Source organism: Barbus barbus (assembly GCF_936440315.1).
Source record: "Barbus barbus genome assembly, chromosome: 38".
NCBI classification, from domain to species: domain Eukaryota; kingdom Metazoa; phylum Chordata; class Actinopteri; order Cypriniformes; family Cyprinidae; genus Barbus; species Barbus barbus.
The window spans coordinates 28,186,322-28,212,484 of record NC_136716.1 but is presented as its reverse complement, the minus strand read 5'-3'; the positions used below and the strand labels follow the sequence as shown (position 1 = coordinate 28,212,484).

General features: G+C 40.8%; 3 protein-coding genes and 1 pseudogene across 7 annotated transcripts; 2 read left to right on the top strand and 2 right to left on the bottom strand.

Moving 5' to 3' along the window:
• Positions 1-241: 241 nt before the first annotated feature.
• LOC306857814 (carbohydrate sulfotransferase 3-like) lies at positions 242-5,792 on the bottom strand. 3 transcript variants are annotated; one of them, XM_079397996.1, is made up of 5 exons: positions 5,659-5,765; positions 4,681-4,816; positions 3,893-4,014; positions 2,758-2,910; positions 242-1,989 (listed from the first exon to the last, which is right to left on the bottom strand). In XM_079397996.1, the coding sequence occupies exons 4-5, from the start codon at positions 2,835-2,837 to the stop codon at positions 786-788; spliced, it is 1,284 nt and encodes a 427-aa protein (XP_079254122.1). In that variant the 5' UTR covers positions 2,838-2,910; positions 3,893-4,014; positions 4,681-4,816; positions 5,659-5,765; the 3' UTR covers positions 242-785. The 3 variants fall into 3 exon arrangements, with proteins under 3 accessions (XP_079254122.1, XP_079254123.1, XP_079254124.1); XM_079397997.1 differs by lacking the exon at positions 4,681-4,816 and having other exon boundaries at positions 5,493-5,792; XM_079397998.1 differs by having other exon boundaries at positions 3,893-4,816; positions 5,659-5,742.
• A 49-nt stretch (positions 5,793-5,841) lies between these two features.
• LOC306858011 (growth hormone-inducible transmembrane protein-like) lies at positions 5,842-10,974 on the top strand. Its single transcript, XM_079398348.1, has 9 exons — positions 5,842-6,557; positions 6,811-6,926; positions 7,055-7,157; positions 7,727-7,838; positions 8,062-8,203; positions 8,400-8,508; positions 8,660-8,848; positions 8,925-9,096; positions 9,284-10,974. The coding sequence occupies exons 2-9, from the start codon at positions 6,813-6,815 to the stop codon at positions 9,369-9,371; spliced, it is 1,029 nt and encodes a 342-aa protein (XP_079254474.1). The 5' UTR covers positions 5,842-6,557; positions 6,811-6,812; the 3' UTR covers positions 9,372-10,974.
• A 960-nt stretch (positions 10,975-11,934) lies between these two features.
• Positions 11,935-21,639, top strand: LOC306857348 (cadherin-related family member 1a-like). Of its 2 annotated transcripts, none has more exons than XM_079397255.1 (17): positions 11,935-12,131; positions 12,582-12,677; positions 13,170-13,315; positions 13,438-13,488; positions 14,136-14,225; positions 14,308-14,394; positions 15,535-15,651; positions 15,824-15,967; positions 16,230-16,308; positions 16,424-16,524; positions 16,625-16,825; positions 17,272-17,424; positions 17,518-17,682; positions 17,834-17,901; positions 18,817-19,045; positions 19,286-19,540; positions 19,869-21,639. In XM_079397255.1, exons 1-17 carry the CDS (start codon positions 12,071-12,073, stop codon positions 20,445-20,447), a joined length of 2,622 nt encoding a protein of 873 aa, XP_079253381.1. In that variant the 5' UTR covers positions 11,935-12,070; the 3' UTR covers positions 20,448-21,639. The 2 variants fall into 2 exon arrangements, with proteins under 2 accessions (XP_079253381.1, XP_079253380.1); XM_079397254.1 differs by having other exon boundaries at positions 11,992-12,131; positions 15,499-15,651; positions 19,869-21,633.
• Positions 21,640-22,059: 420 nt separating this feature from the next.
• Positions 22,060-25,051, bottom strand: LOC306857501 (leucine-rich repeat, immunoglobulin-like domain and transmembrane domain-containing protein 2; annotated as a pseudogene). The gene is made up of 4 exons: positions 25,019-25,051; positions 23,800-23,945; positions 22,592-22,846; positions 22,060-22,319 (listed from the first exon to the last, which is right to left on the bottom strand). The product of its transcript is annotated as a leucine-rich repeat, immunoglobulin-like domain and transmembrane domain-containing protein 2 (transcript).
• Between the last annotated feature and the right edge of the window lie 1,112 nt (positions 25,052-26,163).

The following is a 26,163-nucleotide window of genomic DNA, read 5'->3' as shown; positions in this document are numbered from 1 at the left end:
TTAGACTCATGGATTCTTTAGCAACCGCTCTGAAAGAGATCTTTGTTCATTTCATGCTCTTTTCACAGGCCCACGTGAAATCTGCTCCTACAGAACGGCCGTCAATCACATCTTCTTCGGCTTACATATATTTATTATGTTTAGACCTTAGCTGTCACTCAAAGTAATCTATCAGTCAACTAAAGAACCAGTTTATTTTTGATTGATCAAATCTTTAGAACACAGAAAACACAATGAATTTCAGGCAAGGTTAAGTAACACTTTATTAATCCCTTAAGGGAAATTTTAAAGCCTGTATTACAAGACACTATGGGTTTTTCATAACAAACTGAACTAATGTAATATGAACATAATTATGAAATGATTCATTGTCACTTTTTTTCTAATAAAGAGCCCTTGTCAAATAAGACAATATATTAAATCTATGAAAATGTATTTTTTTCTGTATGAGTTCTCCTTTGATATCATTCATAGAGTTCTGCAATCCAGCTGCAGTAAGAATATCTGGACACACAGCAGCTCATTTCTCCTCAAACAAACACACATACGGTACAGTATATACAGTCAAGGAGACTTCAAACGCCTGCTAGATCCCAATCCAATCCCTGTCTCCAACTACTCATCAAATGAGCTCACTGGCCATTTATCAAAAAAGGAAATAATATTCTGTTTTTCAATACTGCTTTAGAAGCAATGCAAGGAGTTCATTTTGCAGCTTGTTTCGATCATGTCACAAATTGCTTCATGAATCTCATCATTCTTCCTCATGAAGTATAGGTGTAGAATCATAAAAATGTTCTCTCCTCAATCAAACTTACTGATTTATCAGTCAGCATGTCTCTGTTTTCTGCAAACTTGTATCCAAACAGAGTCATGGTGGGTCCGCACACTTTCTGCACCAGCTGCACCAGTTTGAAGGGAATGCTAAACCTCCATTTCTCCACCTGCTCCGAAGAGTTCTTCTGGGTGGAATAAACTCCACTGACCTCCTTAGACGCCTGGGTATTTTTTAGGATCCACTCCTCCACCTTTGCGGTGAAGGGAATGCCTACAAAGTCATACATCTCTGCAGCTTTGCGCATGGGGAATCGTGCGATGTCCTCGTAGCGCACTAGCATGTAGCGTCCACGGAGCCACGGCGGCTGCTTCAGGCCGATCTCGGCAGACATGCGGATGTTGTCGCAGTTTCCTTTGAGCTTCCTCACTTCATCCTCGTCCACCGGAAGGTCTCCGTCCATGGCCCACCGCTTCCAGACGTCGTACTTGCTGGAGAAGGCCACCATGCGCGAGGCGAGGACGGCGCGAGGATCTCTGACCAGCTGGATGAAGGTCATGTCGAGCCGGGGATCCTCGGCCAGCGGCCGGAGCGTCTCCAGCTGCCGCACGCGGACAGACTTGATGGCGCGGTGCTGCTTGAGAGCGCAGGACTGAGCGGCCAGTGTCAGGTTGAGTGGCCCGCAGCGGCGCTCACGGCAGTGGTAACGCTCGAACACCTTCCTGACCAGCGGTGTGCAGACGGGATCCTCGCACAGCGAGCGGCTAGACTCGCGTCGGAAGAGCGCGGTGGTCACGTGATCCTGCGGCGGCGGCTCGATGAAGCTCTCCAGCAGAGAGAAGTTGCAGAGGAGCAACTGGCGCAGAACGTCTCTGTACGCCGGCCCCGCGACCGTAGCATTGGTCCCGCCGCTCTCGACTGTCAGCATGCGTTCCACGTGCCACAGCGGCTCGAACAGATAAAACATGCTGGAACCCTGCTGGTTAAAGAACTCTCCCACGAACGAGGATCCAGTGCGAGTTGTGGCCAGCAGAAGGATGTGCTTCTGTCCTCTGGCTGCGGACGCCGCACTGTGCTGGATGCTCCGAGTCGAGTTCTCCAGAGCACTCAAGGTGTCCGTCGAGACATTGTGCTGCGCAGCAGACAGGAAAGAAGCACTGAGCATCAGCAGCGGGGTCAGCGGGGTCAGTCTGGGGGTCAGTTTATCAGACACCCTGAAAAAGACAGAAGAAACTGCAGTCACACACAGGATAAAGCTATTAGTGCTAAAGTACGGTGGCCGAGAGAGCTCCACGCATTGCATCTTCAGAAAACACATGCAAATAGAAAAAGCACCAGCAAATCAAGAAAACATCTTCATCAATTTGACAGCAGGTGCTGCAAATGCTCACAACCAAATAACGAATTTTTAGTTTCTTTGTTTGGTTGTGTTGTGAGCATTTGCAGCGCGTGCGTTGTAAAATTGTGGAAGTTGTTTTCTTAATTCGCAGGTGTTTTTTTTTTTCTATTTGCAGCACGTTGAGCTCTCTCGGCCACTGTACTAAAGGGTCATTTCACCTAAGAATTTGCATTCTGTCATCATTTATTCTCCCTCAAGTCCTTCCAAATGTATGACTTTCTTTCTTCTGCAAAACACACAAACATTTCTTTGTCCATACAACTAGAGTCAATTTGTCTTCAAAATGTCTTCTTTCCGAAAGAAAGTTATACATGTCTGGCACATCAATAAATGAGAAAACTGTCATTTTCAGTGGAACTATCCCTTTAATGTCTAATGTCTTCTCAAAGAAGCAATTTCTCTAAGAACAGAAATTTGTACACAGCAAAATTAATAACACATAATCACCAACCCAACTGACAAGCTTTGATTTGAATGTTTTCTGACTGTTATTTAGATTACTGTAATCCTCCACCAAACTAAACACAAAGGTGTCACACATACACAGGAACAAACAGAAGAGGAGAGTGAGAAAACAACCTACTTTGAAATAATGTTGTTTTCCTTTTCTATGATGACCAGAGCCACAATAAAGATGATAGAAATAGTATATTTAATGCGCATTCTTGTGTGTGATAGTGTTCAGCGGGTGATTCACTCTCAGATCATTCCTTCATCTTTTTCCTCTGCTTGGACCCTGAAATAAAACACACACACGTAACACATGAGTCATGACAAACACTGTAAAACCACACTAATCTAGATTTATTCTCCACTTCATACCCACATATACATCTGCTTTAAAAGTATTTCCCTTTTTATAGCATGTGAGTAATCATTAATTCAACCTGTCTCGTTGCAGTCATGGATAGATATGTTTTTCTGTCAGTAGTTACTGTAGATAATTATTCTTAGGTGTCATATGACTGTATGATATATAGGATCATAGTTATTGGCATTCATTTAAATGTGTTTTAAATTACTAATAGCATTGTGAAATGTAAGATATGTATGAGTTATGCTTTACAATCTGACATATAACGACAGGTTTGGTTTTCATAAAAAAATCTGAATAAATCTCTTGATGAGGCAGAAAGAGACGAATCAAATGCAACATAAGTGGATTTTGACGTGTCTGTGAGTGTAGTTCTGTGAGCGATTGGCAGGCCGGTCATATGGAGTCAATTCAGCTGCATTTCTATGCTGTTTCTACACAGTTATGTACTCTGCATAGTTTGAGATATATTCATAGCACAACATGCTGCGTAAAACATGCTGGAAGCAGAAGACAAAGAAGTAGTAATAATAGTTTTAGTAAACACCACTAATTATCACTGACTGTGAATCATGTGCAATACTGACACCACAGCAGAGGATGCTGGGTAGGGTAAAAATATCACTAAAATTTAAAGACAGTGTATTTCACGTGCAAACTATTACTCATACAAATACAAACAACAGAAATCTGGGTAACACTTTACAACAAAGTTACTTTTGTTAACATTAGTTAATATAAACTTCTGATAAATCCTTCCTCTGTAGCATTTATTAACATTACATAATGCACTGTGAACTAACAAACAAATAAATCCTGAAAATATTATAATGCTCACAGTTAGTTCATGTAAACTACTGTTAACAAATGAGATTTTATCGTACCTTCGGTATGAAAAACTTACAGAAATATGTGCTGTTTCAGCCCTTCATCATGATTTGAAAAAACCTTTACAGTCAAAACAAATACTTTGATAAGCAACATTTGCCGTGTAAATCTGAAGATTTCTCAGAGAAACTGCTGAAACTGCAAACAGACACAGAACAAAAAACATTCATTACACTAAACAGCAACTGTGACAGAAATATTGCCTTAAAGCCACAATACAGCTAAATGTGAAATTGACTGATTACACCTCTACAGTTTGAGTTACATCTTTTTATTTTATGCATACAGTTGTGTTGACATATGAATTATCCAGATTGTCTAACAGGTCTTTACATTTTATGTGTCTTTGCAAAGATGGTGTAAATTTGCAATTATACTGGTGAAAAAACATATTTGGCAGCAGAGATCACAGGATCATCCCAGACACATTGACTCAACACTTATAGGTTCAGACAGAGTAAATCCTATGTAGTCTGTTATTTGAAGAAATAAATGTGATTCTGTAAGATTCCAGTTTCAATGATAGCTTTATGAACATTTCTGAGCAGAGATCAAACCTGCTGCATTCAGTGTCACAGATGGTCACTTTCTCTCGTGAAGAAGTAGTTTAAAGGCTCGGTGTCAAAAACATATTTGTGAAATATCAAAAACAAAAAACTGACATTGGAACAACACATAACTACAGCATCACACATACACAGTACAGTATGTCAAGTGTATGAGTAAAGTAGTATTTAAATTATGTATAATTAGTATGTCATTGGGATTTATGAGCCAGATGAGCAAACTTTGAAAGACTCTCACCTTCAGGAACACTATCCCAGTCCTCCCGTCTAAAGCAGGGCTATTTGTGACCCTGTAAGAGTGGCTTGTGTGGGATAATTACACAGTACTCCAGCAGACGCTGGTTAGGAGGCAAGTTCTGTCTTGCACTGTTAACCTGAGCCACAAATTAGATTCAGAAAACATTTACATCACCACCAAAACTCATCAATTTCATGAATTAACCGAGTCAATGCTCATTTTTCCACGCTGTCTCGTTTACTTTCATCTCTAGTCATCGAACCCTAACCTGAACTAACTGGAAGCTGCACCATAAAACCGAACCTAAAGTGCTTCCTATTTTCTGTGTTTTAATTCTTGCTCATTGGTGATTATCATCTACATGCCTGTAATAAGCAAACTACAAATCTTAACAAAACAGGAGATCTTCACCATGCGTCACAGTCATATTCAGACTGCTGGTCAAAAGTAATTGATCGTTGATTATCATCATGTAAAAGAGCTGGAAGCTGTGCTTGATCTCACACTCGTGTCACATTCCTCACACACACACTAGAGAGACGAGCCCTCAGTAAACAGCAGCACTTCATCTGATCAGAATCAACTAAAGACCTGCGAGAAACACACGAATCATTTCAGCAAATCTCCAGGAAAGGAGCCTTCGCCAAACCACACAGCGATATGATCATATTAATGTAGCGATGCAGTAATAAACCTGCAGATGTGTTACAATATCACTTACAATATCATTCAACAATTATATCAGCTAATGAGAAACACATCGAAACTCATTCATGATCATTTGAATTAAATAAAGCATGATGATACTGTACCATTATATTTTTCCTCGTTAATTTGATGACAAAAAACCACAGTAAAATCCAGATCACGGTGCAAAATTCAGCATTCAATAGTTTTTAAAAAATCGAATCCATCATTTAATAATAATTCACACGTCCAGCTGTGTAACACATTAAAACGATTAAATCAAGCAATTACCTATACAAACATCCAAAATTGATCGGGAATGCAGAAAACCCTCACAAATGTATTGTATAAGTGAATCGAAACACATTTACTTGTAAAAGCGAGCGGGCTGAGAGACTGATGCGCTTCATCACGGGAGCGAGCCTGACTCCAGCACACCGCCGCTGCGTCACCGCGACGTGCGCGCCCCCGCGCATTCTGACAAACATCATCATTACAAAACAACAACAACATATTTTATTACAGGAGCACCAACACTGTGCAAAGGTCTATGACAGCTCGGTAAAATATGTATTTTCTCATAGAAATAATAATAATAATAATAATAATAGACTAATTCCCTCAGCATAATGGATGATGTTTATTGGAATAAAGTTGTGAGAGAAAGTATGGCTACTTGCTCAAAAAAAGGTTTCATTATTATATTATATATGAAGTTTAAGCATTAATGTGTTTCATTAAAATATTTGAATGGAATATAAAGTTTACAAATTGCTTTGTAAATTACGTTGGAATGATTTGTTTATTAGGAACGATCAAAACAAAGGCAATTTCGCAACAATTTTCGGTACTCATAAATAATTTTTTAAATGTAGCCTAATATCAGACCATTACTTTATTTATTTGTTTCTTTAGTCTGGTTGTTCCAGTATGTGATTAATAATAATAATAAATAAATAAACGGAACATAAATTATTAAAAAGCTAACTCTAAAAAAAGTTAACAAATATAGAACGCTCGTCCAAGATGAAGAAGTCCAAACTTCAATACCCATCGTGCATTGCGTGTCTGTCGCCGGACTGTGACGTCACAGCAGGGCCGTGTTTATAGTTTGTTGCGTCAGTGGTGAAGACGCATCTGAAAGGTGAAATTAGATAACTCCACAGAAGAAGAAGAAATTAAACCAACTGGTGAGTTTTACTTCTAAATATAATGCTTTACAAAACGTAAAGTGTAAATGTCGTTCAACAGGATTATTCGCTGGACTCATATGAACATCCTCTGCTTGTTATATAAAATCTTCCTCTTGTCCAGTTTGAATGTCTTGTTTAGCAGCTGTACTCACTCTGCTTCACGCGAATATGAAAGTGTCTTTGTTTTACTGTTCGTACGGAGTGATAATTAGCTCTAATTTGTGTCTGTTCTTCATGTCCTCCTGGTCAGTGATGCTGGTCACACGCCTGTCATGCCTGCGGTCAGTCCCTGTGCTGGGGCTGCGGTCAGTCCTGCGGAGTCCAGCCCTGATGAAGTCCGGTTCACCCCAGATCAGACCACAGCAGGTTCCTGACCTCTCTTGCTGCTGTTAGCTTGATAAGAGCTCGATGGCTTCGCATGTGATCCAGTGGTCGAGCATCAGTGCTGTGTTCTGATTGTGTGTTGTGTTGTATTTCATGTTGTCTTTGATCAGGGTTATTCCACCAAGACTCGACTGGGATTCCGCCGGAGCAAGACGACCAAAGATCAAGTTCAGGAAGCAGCGTTTCAACCTGCTACAGACACCGCAATCAAAAGTGAATTCTGTTAACATGCCCTTTTTTAAAGGCTGTTCTCCACATTTATGTATTTTTGTAAAATTATTATGTTTTGTTCATGTGTGTCTCTGTGATGCGATCACCCCGCTGTACCGTGTGTCTGATCACGAGTCGTTAGGCTCGTTTGAGATAGACGAGTTCTGCATGCTGGTTAGAAATGCTGTGCTAAAATACTCTACAGCATTTACCAGCAAAATTAAATCATGATGGGGAATGACTGTCAGCTCATGCTCACTGGATCAGAACCATCACACACACGTTCAGACTCGCACCTGTTCTGTGTGTCTTTGGATTGTGGAGGGAAAATCTTACTCTTAACTTCTGACTTAGTTAAAAGTAATCTTGTCCTAAATGCTTTAGAGCCTGGTTCTCACCTGAGATGGATGTTAATGCCAGGTCTGAACATTATGTAACAAATGCATGTTTGAATTTCTAAAGCTTCAAACTCAAAATAAATAAAGGATATTTATATTTATGGCCCCTTTTTAAAAACAGCCAAGGGTGACTCCCTGAAAGACGGCTGATGTTTGTGATTCTCTTCTCTGCAGTCGACAGCATGGGCCGGATCGTCCTCGCTGGAGGCGCCGCCGTTGGACTCGGAGCTTTGTGTTATTACGGCTTAGGGATGTCCAATGAGATGGGAGCCATCGAGAAAGCAGTGTAAGGATCACCTTCACATTCAAACACTTTAAATGAAAAAGGCTAGAGCTGATCTGATTATAACAGCAGCACAAAAGAACTCAGATTCACCTGTGATCGACTGTTAAAACGAACTTGTCAAACCAGCGGCTCTTGTCTGATTTGCAGACAGCACACGACTGCTTTAGTAATCTTGGTGATAGCTGGTGTAGTCTGATCATATCTGATCTGGCTGTGTTCACAGGATCTGGCCGCAGTACGTGAAGGACAGGATTCACTCCACATACCTGTATTTCTCGGGCAGCGTGGGTCTGACGGCGCTCTCGGCAGTCGCGGTCAGCAGAACACCGGCGCTCATGGGACTCATGACGAGGGGCTCCTGGCTGGTACGCAACTGGTCATACTGCTTTTTATTCATCGCCCTTTACATACATTCTTCATAACAACAAATCAGCAAAACGTACTGTAAGGCAGCTACTAATTATATACTGTATTATAGCAGACTGTGGCATAGTAATGATGCAGCTTGTAGTTTAATGTTCACATATTTAATGCTGTGACAACCTTATTAACGATCCGCAGGCTATTGGTGCCACGTTCGCTGCTATGATCGGCGCCGGGATGCTGGTGAGGTCGATCTCGTACGAACACAGTCCGATGCCGAAACATCTGGCCTGGGCTCTACACGCAGGTAAAGTGCTTTCCCAGCACAGACTGAGCATGATGTGCTGATTCAGCTGACCTCCAGAGGGCACTGCGGTCTGCAGATGGTGCTTCTGCTGGGTCAGTTTTGCACTGCTGATGTTTCTCTGGTGTTCATGCGTCGTGTTCTCTGTGTGCAGGTGTGATGGGAGCCGTTATTGCTCCGTTAACTCTGCTGGGTGGCCCGCTGATGGTGCGAGCGGCCTGGTACACCGCAGGAATCGTGGCCGGTCTGTCGACGGTGGCCATGTGCGCTCCGAGCGAGAAGTTCCTGAGCTTGGGCGGCCCGCTGGCCGTGGGCTTCGGCGTGGTGTTCGCCTCGTCTCTGGGTGAAAGCATCTCTCAGTTTAATCGGTTTAAATCAGTGACTTCACAGGAGTTTGATCTGTTCTCTCCTCTCCGCAGGCTCCATGTTTCTGCCCCCCACCTCGGCTTTCGGGGCCGGCCTGTACTCCGTGGCGGTTTATGGAGGTCTGGTCCTGTTTAGCATGTTTCTGCTGTACGACACTCAGAAAGTCATCAAGCGAGCAGAGACGCACCCTCTTTACGGCGTTCAGAAATATGACCCCATTAATGCGTAAGTGTTTTCTGTGGGCAAGAGGAAGCAAACCTTTGTATTTTTTCACATGACTTTATTGTAGCTAAGACTCGACCTTGTGCATTTGTAATATATTTAATTCAGTCTTTCTATCGTATAAACGGCACACCGTATGACTGTCCGTGTGTTGCCGTCTGTTAACATCGCTGTGCTCCTGCTCTTCCAGATGTATGGGCATCTACATGGACACGCTCAACATCTTCATGCGGCTGGTGATGATTCTAGCCAACGGCGGCGGGAACAGAAGGAAGTAGCCATAAGGAGACAAGAACACGTCACCGACTGGAGGAGAAAGATTTAGCTGAATAAAGTTTTACTCATTCATTTAGCATTTATTTGTTTAAAAAACCTTTGGATTGCTTTCAGCTGAATTGCATCTTAAACATGTCAAACAGTATAAGGGAATTGGCATAGTTAATGTGTCTTATCAAATGAGGGTGAACGCAGATTGTCTTACTTCCACAGCTGGTGTAATTAAAACAAACATTTTTGTATATTTATTTTAGGAAACAGTTTGCAACAGACTTGTTGCACAGAAAACACTTGTCACTGTGATTGCTCTGTTGTTGCAGTTTGGGGTTCATGGTTCAATAAACTTTAGTTGTATCTCATTGAATCTACATCTTAACTGTATTTTGACAATTAATTATATTTTAACATCTTTGGCAGCGTAAAAGCTGAAGACAACTTTAGAGCAGATGATGATGAATTCTCAAGACAGACTTAAATTCAGATGTGTTTTAAAAAATTCCTGATATGTTCTGTCGTCTTGCCATTTTATTGTTTTCTTTGAGTGTTTAGTTGAATTCAGTGTTGAATTCAGTCTGATGATTTTACACATTGATTTTAGGGTCTTTGATTCATTAGATTTTTTTCCATTCATTTCCATGAAGTCTGTGTTCTGCTGTTATGAGAGCATCTGGCCATCGGCACACATTCATGTTTTATTTGTGCTCTGACCAGTGGCAGATGACAGTGAGATTAGTGAATAATCCTGCTGTCTCCATCTGTATTCTGATGCTGATTAATCCAGAAACGAGGCCGCTGGCTGCAGATGAGAGCATCAGCACTGCTGCAGGTGCCACTTACTTTAAAAACTCAAACGTTAGGAAATCTTCTGTATTGACTGCAGGTGTCTTTGACTGCTGAAGCACTTAAACCGCATTAATGAGAAGTGATTGTCAGGATCCACAGGAATAATGCATTGCCATTTTGCATATTACATTGCAAATTGAATTTTGCTACACATATGCTTCCATACAGATGACGGTCATCTCGTGTGTGTTTGTGTGATCATGTAGTCACTCTGACAGCTGTGAACCAGCAGAGGGAACATCACACACTGCTGGAGTCACAATCACTGATTCAATTCACAGACTGAACAGAATAGATTTTTTCCCAGTAAAATGCACACTATGTAACAAATGTTGCACTTAAATATGAGGGAAGATGCAAACAAAGTAGCTGTATTTAAAAAAATATGACCAAGCCTTCATCACTGAAACTGAATCATCTAAAAGCTTAGAGATCCTGAGTTACTCAGTCTTAATTATCATTTGAAAGGTTCTTTATTTACCAGATCCAAGTCTTTGGCCCACCATGACTCCAAAAACAGTAAAACCATCATATTATATATTTTAATACACATTGTTACAACTCTAAATTCTGATTGGATGAGTCATATGAAGTCTGACATGTATGATAAATATTAATAAGACTAAGTTTTTATGTTGCTTGAGAATTGTGAACAGCCACAGCTAATAAACTATGATACTATAATATATTTATTCCTAATATTAATGTATTGAGAAGGAGAATGTATGCTATTAAATTTAATAAAGCAATAATCAGCTTGAGACCATGAGTACAGTGATTTCACTCCAAATCTTATCAGCACCCTTTACTGACAATATAATTATAGTAATGCATGCCTAAAGTGGCTTAATAATTTAAACATTATTTTAAATATTATCTGTGTTCATTAGTCATTTGCAGTAAAAGTAGGAACACAGACAAACCCATCTCTCACTGAAATGGATGAAAGAGACAGTTTGCCAGTTTTCAGTGATGGCATATAAACTGATCAGACAAAAAACATAATTCCTCAGTGAACTGTTTACTGTCTGATTCAACCTGAACTGCTTTTGTGAGGTGTTTGAGTAGATATATGATATTTGATATTTTTCAAATTGCATACAACATTTTATGGCATTAAAAAGAAGCTCCATCATTCCAGCACTTGCACTCAATGACTCGCTGTCATTCATATAATTTTACGCAGAAATCCAGACTATTCTTCGAAACTTTATTTGTTCCTGCATTGAACCTCTCAAGTTTCTGCTAGTCTGTGTGTTCAGGGGAGAGAAGAACCATACAGGTAATATCTTTAATGTTCAGTTACTCACTCAAATAAGAAGGAACTCAATTTCTGTTGTGTTTTCGCTCCATAATGTGTGAAAAGTGTGACGCAAAAAACAGATGAATGTTACATTCAACCCTTAAAATAGGTCAGTGACAGATGTGCTTTATCAGGAGCTGATGTAGATTTAGATGTTATAGGATGTATTGAAGGTTCTGTCGTTCCATTTCATTTAGTTCTGAATCTGTAGAACCCTCAGTTCTATGTCCAGGTTACTGCAGGAGTTATGGAGTCTACTGCTGAATGATAAACTTGCTTGATAAGTTTGAAAATAAAGACATGGCACTGTGTTCTGAACTCCTAAATGAACACACTTTCTGTCAAATAGAATTTTTCATTGCGTTTCCACCTGTGTCCCTTCACTCCTGTGGGTCGGCGGTGTTGTTCTGGGTCTGTTTGAGTCATGAGCTGCAGAGGGTTGAGTCACAGGATTACTGAAGCTGCGCTCAGACGCCTTTAAAGACGTCTTCAGACGAGCAGCAGCTGCAGCGCTCTCCATATGATCCTTCAGTGTCTGTACACTTCTTCTGCAGGATGAAGAGTATGAGGAAAAAACAGACTGTAATTCTTCTCGTCTCACTGTGCATGTCTATGGGTGAGTTACTGGCTGTTTTACTGGTTAGAGACGAGTCTGTAGTCTGTGTGTAATCAGCTTCAAAATGTGATTGTCTCAATAATCCTTTAAGTATAATGGAAGGACTGAGCGAGTGTTTGCAGGAGAGCGGGGCTGTGCTTTGGAAATGTGTACTTTGTGCTTTAAAATACACTTTTAACTTAAATCATTAGAATTTACAGTAGAACTATTGTGTTATTTTTGGAGCAGTTATATGACATTCATTTACTGAAACTGAATTTCAGTTGAATTGGTCCAGATTATTTTTATGTCAATGGTTTCACTCAAAATCACATCAAAGCCCACACTTTATTTACCACATTGTCTGTGATTTTGTGTGTGTGGACATCATCGTGAGGTGTAGTACTTGAAATGTTTGATGTGCATTTCCATGTCATTTAATGCTGAGTTTGAAATATTTGTCTTTTTCAGGGCAATCTGACTTTGCACCGTATTTCTATGATAATGGGGCTGGAAGTAGCAACGGAAACATGGCGTTATTCAGCATCGCTGAAGACACATCCATTGGTTAGCATTCACTTCTATGATAACATGCTGTCAGATAGGGAGGAATAACAGTCAATATGATAAAAGAACATCACACACTGTATGTACTTACTGTATATAAGCACAGATTGAATGTGTCTGATCAAAGAACACAGATATAATAAAACTAATCACTCCAATCCTGTTGAATACATATTTGTTGTGTGAAAAAATCATTAGATTTTTATAGAAACAAATATTAAGCTAATTGTGATGTAATACGAGTGACAGAGAATTGTTTGCGGTGGCTTTAGGGGATTTTCTCGATAGTGACGAGCACATTTTAATGTTAGATGAATTGCTAGGAGGTCTATATCTGTTTAAGGTGGATATGACCCTGCTTGTACTACTTTTAACAAATATGATAATTTTGCTACTTAGATACTTTATCATAGTAAATAATGTCTTTAAGGTAATAAACATACTTTGTTCATTTCTCTTTTGATCATGTGTAATTTGAACTGGTGTTTACAGGGAGTCATGTTTACACACTGAACGGCTCTGACCCCGAAGGAGAGCCGGTGACCTACGGCATGACCTTTGATAAAAGCTCCAAAGAGTACTTCAGCGTCGAGCCCAAATCAGGGAACGTGACTCTCATCCAAACACTGGACAGAGAGGTAAGAGTATAGATAACATTACAAGGGTTCAATCCCGACACAATATGAGGACATAATTCTGGAAAATAAACCATGAAGTCAGACGCATCTGTGTTAATAATTAACTCGTTTTGCTTGTTAAGGTTCAGGATGAGATCGTTGCATTTGTGATCATCACAGATGGGAGAAATAAGGTGAAAAACATGTTTCCGTTAAGCTTTGATCACAGGATTATTTCTTAAAGCTGAAGTGTGTCATTGTTTGTCAATTCAGCTAGTTTGTGTTGTGTAAGTCAGTCACTCCTGAAGAGAGAAACGCACAGATCAATCAGCTTCTGACTGAAAGGACAGCATCACTGTGACGTTTGCCATCAAAGAACCACGATTTAAGAGCAGCACAGTTTCTCTGATGATGAAACAGCTGTTTCACAGACAACAAACACCCTCAGTTTAGATACATATAGCATTTTATAACTGTAAATCATCTTAATGTTATGTCATATTTATTCAAATAAAACTGAAAAAAATATAGACCCCCAATTCAACGGTTTTTAAATATTTTTTTGTTTTTTAGGATAATTATTGTAAGAGAAATATATTGTTACCTATTTTAGGAATTTGATTAATATACTGGGGCCAAAATTACACACTCTTCACCTTTAAGAAATAGTAATGCTAGCCTTTGACAGCTGATTTCAAAAATATTATATCGTTCCTTAATTATTATTTAGCCCCATAGTCCTCTGTTTATTATGTGTATCGTGTTGAATGTGTTTTAATGTCCATTTATGCTGTATGTGCTATAGGTAAAGTCAGATTTACTTTATATCTCACTTCTCCAGGTTGTAGAAAATGTTCGAGTGTTTATAACAGATGCTAATGATGAAAAGCCTGAGTTTCTGAATCTGCCACTCATAGTGGACGTCCCCGAGGTGAGGATGAGAAGCGGTTTGGAAATGAAGAGATCAGAGTCATCATGAATTGTTGTTGAAGTAGTTGTGGTGTGTGTTGAAGGACGCGGCTTCGGGCGGCAGCATCTACAGAGTCCAGGCCATCGACAGAGACCTCGGGTCCGGAGGAAGTGTCACCTACTACCTGCAGGTCAGACAAAACCACTTCCTGTGGAGTCACACTTTTAATCATTTAGTCTCTCCTCAAGGGAGCAAGATTATTATCAGTGAGGATATCTGAGTCTGTAATGACAGCGTTAAATCTGTGCGAGGCTCAGTTTGTAGAGGACAGTCGCTGCGGCCGTTGAACAGATCGTGACACTAAAGCAACATCAGAAAATGTGCTGCTACTGGATTAAATTTCAATTACATTTAGGAAGGTTGAGGGCTTAGCCTGGCTTACCTCTGCGCTCAGACACATGTCGCATTCGTTAGCGCTCGACGCATGAGGCATCTGAGGTCAGCGGAGCGTCCGTCCGAGGAAAAACATGACAAGTCAATCTCTAGAATTTCTCATCATTTCTGACATAATTACTATACATGCCGTTTTCAGAGCTCATGCTGATTGAAAATACACTTCTACAAAAAATACAGGACCATTTAAAGATGGACTCGTGAAAGAAATGATGACCAATGATGCCATCTAAGATAAGCACTTCCACATATATTTGATCTTAAAGTCTTGATGTCTGAAAGAAACAAGTATTAGTCAACTGTCTATGTATTAGTACTCAGAAAGGAAAGTAGCTGGTGAATATGGGGCTCATGTGGTTGCCAGATCAGCAGGTCTGACTAAAGCAGCTGTGGAGAAGCTTTGAACGCTCTTCACAGAGCAATCGCACAAATAGGGAAATGCTTGAAAGCATCAGACGGTACCAGATCGACCCAGTACTGGGATAAGGCTTGTATCATTATATTTTAAAAAGTATCAACTTACTACAAACACTTTTCACGTTTTTTCACATGTATGAGTTTTACACCATGAGTTCATGCTCTAGCAACAAATAATCATCAGAATATCATTATTAATAGATCTAAAGAGTGCAGAAAGCACATCAAAATTGCCCATGCATACTGCATACTTCATCCAGCAAGCAGTCATGATTGTATCGTTTCAGATCTCAGCAGCTTGTAACGGCGGTTCAGTGTGTGCCATTTGCCATCTGAGAGTTTTATGTCATATTTCGGAGCAGATAGCTTCCTGAAGTGTTTGTCATTTTGGATTTGTGTTTGAGAGATGCATTATATATTTCAGGAAACACGTCTTCATCAGTTGTCATTTCGTTTGCAGTCGACGCCCAGCACTAAGTTCACCATCGACGGTCACAGTGGAGTTCTGCGCATCAGACCCGGAGAATCGCTGGACTACGAGCTCTCCAGGACTCATTTTGTTTCTGTGGTTGCAAAGGTGAACAACAGACTCAACCGTGTGAAATCCCCACTGTTCTCTGAGATAGACGAGCTTGTTTGTGTTGATCTTTCGTAAAGGCATCTATCTTGTAACAGTGAAGTTCAAAGATGAGAATATTTCCTCATGAATCAGTAAGTACCAGATCATCAGTGCTGTGTGTCTGTTTCAGGATGGTGGTGGTAAATATCATGGCAAATACCAGGTCATGACCTCCACGGCCATCATAACCATCAATGTCCTCGATACCCAGGATTCTCCTCCAGTGTTTGTTGGTACTCCGTATTTTGGATTTGTGTATGAAGTCTCCGTACCAGTAAGCCTGACATTATTTCATATCTAAAATCCTGTAAAAATAGAACTAAACATTTCAGCTCAAGTAAAACCTTCATTGTGCTTGTGTTCAATAATGTTTCAAGAAATCTACAGAGATTTTCATTTAGAGGTGTCACATAAAGAAAAACAACAACTTGCTAGTTGTGCTAGACTCCAATGTATTTGACTGTATTGACTGACTGAGGAAGCCCAGTAACTGAGCTTTTATGACGATTCTCTGACTGTTTGTGTTTTGTGTGCAGGGTTCAGAAATATTCACTGTTTTTGCCAAAGACGGCGACCAGAACAACCCCAATGCCATACATTACTCCATTCTGAGCGGTCCGCTGCATTATCACTTCAGTGCTCATTCTAATTTCTGAACTCTAGAGATAAACAGTCATAGTTTATCAAATACTTCCACTAGTAATATCTCCTGTCTCTTCTGTTCTCAAAGGCAGCGACGGCTTCTTCAGCATCAACAGCACGAGCGGCTGTATCATCCTGACATCGTTCCCTGTGCAGCTGAGGAACGAGTTATATGAGTTAAAAGTCAAGGTTGTCTATATTTATGATATGAATATCGTTACAGCTTGAGTAAATATTTCTAATTAGCATCACACATGACCTAATAAGACTTCTTTTATTGTAAATCAAGGCTGCAGAGGTTGGACCCGACAGGTTTTCTGACTACAGCGTGACCACGGTCACTGTTCGTGTGGTGGATCTCAACAACCACCCGCCCACATTCTACGGCGAGAACGGCCCGCAGAACCGCTTCGAGCTGACCATGTACGAGCATCCGCCAGAAGGAGAGATTCTCCGCGGCCTGAAGATCACGGTCAACGACTCGGACCAGGTGTGCAGTCAACGGCCGCGCATTAAACTGCTGCTTTCATCGGATGCATACACCCGGAGTTAACAATCAGAGCGAGAGGGGTGTATTTCGTTTATATCAAATGAATGACGTTAAGCTATAAATGCTAAAATTGAGAGAATTAAACTGCAGGTCATCAGAAGAACAAGGCAGCAGTGCTGTATTGCTTTCAGTCCTTCACATTTCACACACAAACCACATGCGCAAACCGCAAGATTCACACACATTATAGCACAGAATAAGGTTGTTGACATCTGCCATACAAATTACAACGTGTTTGCTGTTTTGCTTGTTTTCGATGCAATAAATAAACACTTTTATTAGAAATAGCACTTTGTTCAGTTTTTAAGGAGCTTTTTCTGTGAATGTTTTAAATGTTTTTTTCTCCATGAATGTCCATATTCTCTGAATCTCTGGTTCTGGTGCAGGGAGCAAACGCTAAGTTCCGGCTGCTGTTGGTGGGACCCTCTCGCGTTCTCCGTGTGGTTCCTCAGACGGTTCTCAATGAAGCTCAAGTCACCATCATTGTGGAAAACTCGACTGCCATCGACTACGAAAAATACCAGTTCTTAACATTCAAGGTCTGATCCTGATCTTTTATTTTGATCATACTGACAGTAGGTTATCTTTAAGCTGAATGTTTTATCCTGAGAAGTGTGTGTGATGTTTTTCAGCTGTTAGCGGTGGAGATCGACACTCCCGAGCGCTTCAGTGCCACCGCGGATATCGTGATCAATCTTTTGGACACAAACGACAACATTCCAAAGTTCTCCTCTGAGTTTTACATCGCCAGGATCCCTGAGAATTCCCCAGGAGGCTCCAACGTCGTCTCAGTGACCGTGAGCATCTTGAAATTATGCTTAACAGTAAAGAATGAGCTTTCTGAAACCAGTAATCTTGCAGCTCTGGGTCTAATGTTGGACGGTCTGGTGCATTTGGATGTTTTCTGTGTCTGTGTTTGAGCACTGATGTGTATCTGGTGTTTTCCAGGCGACAGACCCTGATTCAGGGCTTTGGGGAGAAGTTAAATATTCCATCTACGGCTCTGGCGCTGATCTGTGAGTACAGACGTCAGGATTGAACATTACTGGCTTTGGATCAGTGATTCTTCACTGGCTCTTATGCTGCGCCATATTCAGAGGTCCAATAACGGAGATCAAATTTTGTTTGGATTAAGCTTTAATTAATAATGGACATCACTCTGCAAATAACAGCTTGATATTTTTTGCAAGTAAAAGATATCTTAATGGGTAATTCAGCTCAAACAGAACGGGACTAATTTCAATGTCTGTGATTTTAACTGGATGGTGCGTGACATTTTTACATTAGTTCTGTCAGTCATCTGCTTGAGTTTAGGGTGAGAGGTCAACTTCAGCAAAAGTGGCACAGATGACCTCCCGCTCATCCATATCTGGGCACTTCGCTTGTTTTTATAAGGCCGGTAAAGGACAAAACAGCTTACAGACAGACTCCAGCAAGGGAGCTGGCTAATCTTTTAATGGGATTGGAGAAGTATAAATAGCTTCTCCACACCCGCGAGTGAGTCAGGGCCCAATTAGCGAGCGATTTGACAGCTGGAGGTAGAGCACATATGGGTAATGCAAAACCTGTAAATTTATGCCTTGATTCTTCCCCAATGCAGGAGGCAAATTATAATGGTGTGAAAAATAGCAGCTTTCTGGCTGACTGTTAATTTTCACATGCAGAGAGTCACACTGACAAGAATAAAGCAGCCGATTAAAATGCAGACTTGATGGCAAACTCTTAAAATCAGGCACACAGCCACGTGTTTATTTGGATCTTAAAACGGCCATTGAACAGAGTGACTGTAAACCATCATTAAGATCCAGTGCAGGGTTTGTTCATCTCAATGTTTGGACACTTCTCAAACTAGAGGCATAAGTTCAACAACATCTGTGATATCAACTACATCATTGTTCTGAATTCAATCTTGTGATTTTTGTCTGTTTCAGGTTTCTCATTCACTCCACGTCCGGCATCATTTACACGCAGCCCTGGGCCTCTTTAGATGCTGAAGTCAAGTCAAAATATAATTTCTATGTGAAAGCTGAAGACACTGAGGGCAAATACAGCCTCACAGAGGTCTTTGTCACAGTACTAGATCAAAATGACCACCCACCAGAGTTTAATCAGAACTTCCTGGAGAAGACCATGATCATTGGGGCACCAGTGAAAATAGAGGTTTGTGTTCTCCAACAAAACTGTTATTTTGTGGACAACCATCTGTCTTAGGTCCCAGTAGATTAGACCAATAATCAAAAGCCAAATCTCGCATTGAGCCTGATGGCATGAAGTCCCATGATCCCACAACCAGCTTAAAGTCCTGCATCTGTGAGCAAATCTGACTCAACTATATTCTCACTGATTCTGTGATTGTGAATATTATGATATTATTGGAACCTGATTGTGGTTTGTTTTCAGGCTGTGGATGAGGACGCAGAGGAACCCAATAACCTGATTGAATATTCCATCATGAAAGCTGATCCAGACAACATCTTCGACATTAACACCTCCACAGGAGAGATTAAGCTCAAACCGTACATCAAGTCTATGGAGATCGTGCAGAACATCACCAAACATAAAGACTGCCGGTGGTCTGTGGTGGTCCAGGCTCGCGATCGAGGCTCTCCATCCTTCAGCACAACGGCGGTCGTGAAAATCGACATCACGGAGGCGGTGAGACATTTATACGTCAGGGGTCACTGTGTGCGCTGTGGGATCAAAGCAGCTTTTAATGAGTATTTTTTGTTTGTTTGGGGAGAATACCATGTTGCTACCATGGTAAATGTCCAAAAAACACAAGTACTTTGAATTATGATGTGAATTCCTTGGTATAAAAACATGGAGCATATATAGATCAAAGTAACATAGTATTTCATAGTTCATCCACTGTACGTTTTCATCCATGTAGTCATGATTTAATAGTATATCACTGTGGTTTATGTGATGAAAAATTAAAGCTCATTATGTGCTAATTTTTTACACTTTTTGTGTGTGTTTTCAGAATCGGCTCAAAGGGCCCATGGCTGATTTTCTAATGCAGAGCCGAGACAATCCAATAAAAGCTCTTGGCTTGGCCGTCAGCATCATTACCATGATCGTTTTGGTGACAGTTATGATCTCCACCATCATCTACTTTCGCAACACAAAGTCCAACAGGATCACGCCGGCGCGCCGCATCATACGCAGGAGGCCCAAAGAGCCACGCCGCTGGACCTTCAGGCCTCGGTTTGGACGGAGTGACCAGAGCTTTAGAAAGTTCTTCACTGATGATGACACGAGCGAAAGCCACAGCAGCCCCAGAGCCAAGCCACCGACCCCCAGCGCTCCGGTGCTCCCGCCTCTGCCTCCGGTTCACTCCCGGCCGAGCGAGCGGCTGCGGTCAGTGCCCACGGTGTCTGGCTCCCTGGCCTCCAGAAACACCAGCCGCAGCTCCAGCTGGAGGACCAGCAAAAGCACAGACGGCCTCCAGAGATCTGGCCAAAACAAAGACGGCAGTGGCATCAGCTCTGCTCTAGTGTCTGAGCTTAAAATGAGAATAGAACAGAAAATCAATGAGGCAAATCAAGGCTACTATTACTGACACGCTGACCGATGTGAGCAGTGGATCCCGACACGTGTGTTTTTATGAACTGTTGGACATTTGATGTTACAAACAGTTCGCTAAGAAGAATGCTTCTTTTTTTGTGAAAATGTTTTTAAAGTGGCCATCTGGTTTAAAGTGTTTCTGTTTTTCAACATGCCGTACAGTCATTTAAGACCTGGCTGGTATTCTTACAAGAAACAATACCTTAAAAATGCTAAGTAACTTGCCAATGCTGGTCTATGCACATACAGTACTGTGTGTGTTAGCGTACAAGTAGCTGTTTTCTGTTTACAGTTTATTTCAGTAATGTACACCTCAAGCTTGCTGTTTTACGCATCAGTTCTAGATCTGCAAAAGTGAAGCAAACTCCACTGTAATCCACTGTAATTAGCACCATACTGCCATCTACCACTAAATCTAATCATTAATACATGTCTAAATTTAGAAGAACTTGTAACAACCCTATTTCTATTTCTATTGATTATTTATCTGACTATTGCATGCACTTCATGTCCAACTGTGAGATTGTATTTCTTCAGCTTTTGCCTTGAGGATCTTTGGTAAAAGTCTGCAGACTGTATGGACATCGAACTCTCATTTGTAGTAATTGCTGTCAAACCTTTTTTATTATTATTGTTATTATTGTTTTATAAAGAGTTTTTCACTGATATTTTGAAAGTTTTTTAATTTTCCTGTACATTTTCTGAGAAAGAGAGCAGATGAACATCCATGTGCTGTTTGCTGTAGGGCATATCTGAATGTCCAATGTGTTTATCATGAATCATCATATCAAGTCTGTGCTATAACTGAATTTAGAAATAAAACATTTTTAAAGTGTTATCTAAAGAAATGAAAAGAGACTGATGTCATTGTCCTACTATTCAATTTTCATTGTTACATTTACATGAACTCATATACCAAACATTTTTATTGAAAGCAACTTGAGGTAAAACCAGCGATTTATAACAGAAAAGCAAGAATATTTGCAGTGCTGCAATACTAGTATAATCTATAAGCTTCTTACTGAATTTTTTTACATTGTTAAATAATAATATAAGTTGTAATTGTATTTGGAATCTAACCCAGATTCCTAAAATTCTAGTACAGTATATCCTGAGATGTGTTTTGCTATCAGTATTTCACATCTCGTTTTTAGGTCCGCTTTACAATAAAGAAAACGATGACTCCCACCCTTCAATGTTTGACATTTCATAACATTTCAAACAATGCACATACAAGAAAACCTTCCCACTGAAAATGGAAAAAAACTCAAGTGCAATCAGTGTTTGCTTCTATTCACAAAGAAACACAGAATCTGTGGTCTCTGACGTGTATTAATATGTGGTCTAGTATAGCTGGGCAGTGCTGTTTCCTTCATCACCGGCGTCTCGTGTCTCTCGCATCGCTTCTGTCTGTCATACAGCAGTGTGCAGCGCTCGAAGCAGTGTGTTCTGTCGCTCGAGCAAACACACATCCCAGCAGGCACAGCAGCACCATGACACACACAAGACAATGAGTTTGTCTCTCTGCTCCAGCGGGTTCAAATCGCTGCCTGACACAAACACCACGCACTGGCGGTTAGGGTTCGGGTTAGTTAGGGTTCTTCATGTCACACACACTTCATAGTTTGTAAGTGGCAGCAGGTCACTGAGAGAGAAGTTCCTGGACTCGCGTAAATGGCTTCTTTCTTGGATGCATCATAACGACCGAAATAAACCATGAACCAGGTTTCTCTGTCAGCGTAAAACACTCGCTGGTGATGCCATAGACAGTCTGCTTGGCAATGCATATATTAATATACATGTTTTCATCCACTGATGCCAGCGGTAAGGCAGGTGAGATCGGGATAGAAGGACATCGAGCTGGACACTGACAGACGAGTTAGCGCTGAAATTGTAGGCAGTGAAACTATAAATGCCGCAGAGATGACGGTGTCGTTGTTCACTGAGAAATTGCAGAAAACTGAGAGAAGTTTATTAGAGTAACTGGGATGACACACTAGTAAAATGAGTAGTTAAAAAAAAAAAGAATCAGACGAGATACTAATTGAAAAAGTTATCAGATGGAGAGCATCAAGCCGAAGTGTTTCCCTGTAAAAGCTCTGATGTGTTGGAGACTGTAGCTCCAGGTCTGGATCTCACCGAGCACCTCGGGTTGACGTCTGACCCTGCGGCCAAGCTGAGTTTAGTTTGAGGACCGGTTATTTCTGGCTTTATGCATGTCTTCAGCTCCACCTCATGAAAGAACTTTCCTGCTCTGCATCCAGAACATCTCACAAGTTCATCAGGACGATTGGTGGACTGACAGCGCTGATGAATTCAACGAAGCCTTTGAGTCTGCAGTCACAGAGCCGATGGTTTTCATGCAGCGCTAGGACGATGTTAGCCCGTTCCCGTCTGAGGCCAGGGGCCTCATTAATAAAGTGTGCGTATGCTCAGATTTGATAGTGTGCGCGAACGCTTAAAGCCACGGCAGCGTTCATATTTATAAAAATTGTCTTTGACGTGGAAAAGTGCTTAGCGTCCCGTCAGGGTCTGAGCAGACGTACACACTTTTCATTGTCGGAGTATTGCAGGTTTTTAAAATGTAAGCTGTTCTTGCAGCTCGCTGTTCTAAATTATGATGATTGGTGATATTTTATATGTTAATGACATTAATTAGGAGTCGTTTACAAGCAGAGAGCTGAAACCATTCAATTGCATGCAAGCTCAAGATCATTTGCGATTCATAGATTTCACATCTGAAAGAGACGCGTATGTGCGTTTTCTCTTCGCACGTTCATTCTATGAATCAAACGTACACATATTCGAGAGATGATTGTAAGATCAAATGTAAGATGGTTTCTGTGCAACATTTTATAAATGAGGCCCCTGGTTTCTGTGACCGGATGCCAGGGGCCCGTTTCAGAAAGGAGGTTAAGTGAAAACTCTGAGTATGTTAACCCTGAAACCTGGTCGGGAGCAGGTTTTCTTCGGGAAACCCAGAGTTTCTTTTGGTCTCCTCCCATTTTTTAAAGACGAAGCGGTATATCTTGCCTTAGCCTTAGTCATTCATTGCCTACATTTCAGTCCCACAAAGAACAAAGTTATGAGAATGGCTTGTCCTTTTTTGGAGGATCCCATAGATGAGGAGGCTGTATTAATTCGAAGAGAATTACATTTACGTCGGGCAAGGATTTTGAGACCCAGAGTGGATTTTTTGTCTTTTCCCCATACATTTTCGTTTGAGCGTTACCGTTTTTCGTTGCAATCAATTACATATATCCATAATCTAATCCATCCTTACATCACTAACATCACCCATCGTGGCCGCGCTATTACATCCGAACAGATACTATGTGCAGCTTTACGTTTCTTTGCTAATGGAAGCTTTCTGTACAATATCGGGGATGCGGAGCATATTAGTAAGGCCACTGTATGCAGAGCTGTACGGAAAGTGTGCCTCGCTCTGAAACGCTTTCTGCACATTTTTGTAGTGTTTCCTGGCCACAAACCCCTGGGAATCATCAAAGAGGAATTTTACAGAATTGCTGGTTTGTAGCATTTAAATCAGTTCAAATGTATTTAATATGAAATATATATATATATGTTCAGTTAATAACATTTTGCTGCGACCTCTGAAAGTAGCCTAATCTTTAAAATTACCTTCAGGATTTCCCAATGTGGTTGGATGCATTGATGGGTCACATATACCTATCATTGCACCAACTGAAAATGAGGCAGAATATGTTAATAGAAAGTCAATCCACAGCATTAATGTGCAGGTACACAGAGTTACATGCAGTTTACAATGGTGAAACACCACATAGCAATACTATATCTCATATATCTTATTCTTTCCACTGTGAAGATCATATGTGATGCTGCACATATTATCACCAATGTTGAAGCCAAGTGGCCCGGCTCTGTTCATGACTCACGAATATATCGTGAGTCTACCCTAAGCAACAGACTGCAAAATGGTAAGTAAATGTATTCACTGCACACTTGGGCACTTCAATGCAGCACTAAAGCAATGTGAACTTTTTTTTTTACAGGAGAGATTGACGGCTTTCTGCTGGGGGATAGGGGTTACCCATGCCAGCCTACACTGCTAACCCCTTATCCAGAACCTGAACAAGGCCCACAGCAGCGATATAATGTGGCACACAGTAAAACCTAGAGACAGGGTGGAAATGACTATAGGCCTGTTGAAAGCACGTTTCCAGTGCCTACGTCACCTCAGGGTCACCCCTGAGAGGGCCTGCGACATCATTGTGGCATGTGTAGTTCTCCATAATATTGCCATTTTTAGAGGGGAACAACATCCTGCCCTACACATACAAGACCCAGAGGAAGACCCCATCCACCCTGCAGATTTCCAGGATGGAAGGGTGGTCCGAGACCTTATATGCCACAATTCATTCTCTGATTAAATCAGCCACCACCACACAAAAAAGAGAAAGAAATAAACAAGTCACAACAATTTATTTAGTCTTCTTTATTTCCTACAAATTAAAAAGCAACTGTTCAATTCCTATATTCTTTCAAAACTTTTATATAATCCACTAATCACAATATACACCTTACCTGTAGTTTGTGTTTCAGGATCTCGATTTCCATATCTGACTTAAGGAGCTGTCGATCCAAGTAAATCATTTCTTTATTGTTTTTTTCAATTTGTTTAAGCAGATGCAGTTTATATAACTCCTTTACTGGTAACTGAAAATACAGTAGTTTAGGGTTACATTATGTTGTACATGATTTCCATTGAATTAAACTGGCATTTACTGTACATCACTGAACTGTGTTCATCTGTGCGGAAGAAGTTGATGGACCCTCCTCCTCCTCTTCCTGTTCTTCCACACTCTGGAGGGTGGTGATGGGGGAAGACAAGAATATATGTTTATACTTGGATATACTTACATTCTATAGGTTACTGGACACAAAAATGTAAAGATGTGATTGTAAAGATTGTTTGATGTCTACAGACATAACATTACCTCTATAGGCCTCTCTGTATCAGCAGAAATGGTATCATCATCCCCTACATCCTGAGACGATGAGCATTTGGTTGAGCACACTTTATAATATTACTTAGCCTACTCAATACACCAGAAGCTAGGACACTTACAACTGCCTGGGGTTCTGTTAATACAGGAGGCTCCAAAAGGCAGATATTGCCATCAGAATCTATTAAGACCAATGCAAAAAAGAAAGTAAATAAGTAAATTTTATACGTGCGTGTGTGTGTATGTGTATGTAGCCCTCTTACATTTTATGTAGGCACTTGTGTCCTGGGGAGTGACTGGCTCTGATGAACACCCTGCAGGAATTCCCTCAGCCACTGGCCTTCCAGTGTTCAGACTCAGGGCCATCTCCTCAGCATTTGTGAGTGGTGCTGGTGCAGGGCCTCCCCCTGTCTTGCGAGCCTCTGCCTTCTTTCTGTTGGCTGAAGAGATGTCAAATGAAAAAGAGCACTGTATGAAAACAGCATTAGACATGTATTGCCATTTACATAAATGTCATTTGTAAAAAAAAAACTACATGCATGACATGCTCAAACCTTACCTGATTGAATTATGTTTTTATATTTCATTTTCAGCTGCTGCCATGTGCTTTTAATACCTGCAGGATTGCGCCTACATGAACATTACAATTAAATTCAATACCATAGTTTTAAGTTTTACCTTTGATATTACTGCAAAAAAAATAAATAATTAGCTTAAATTCAC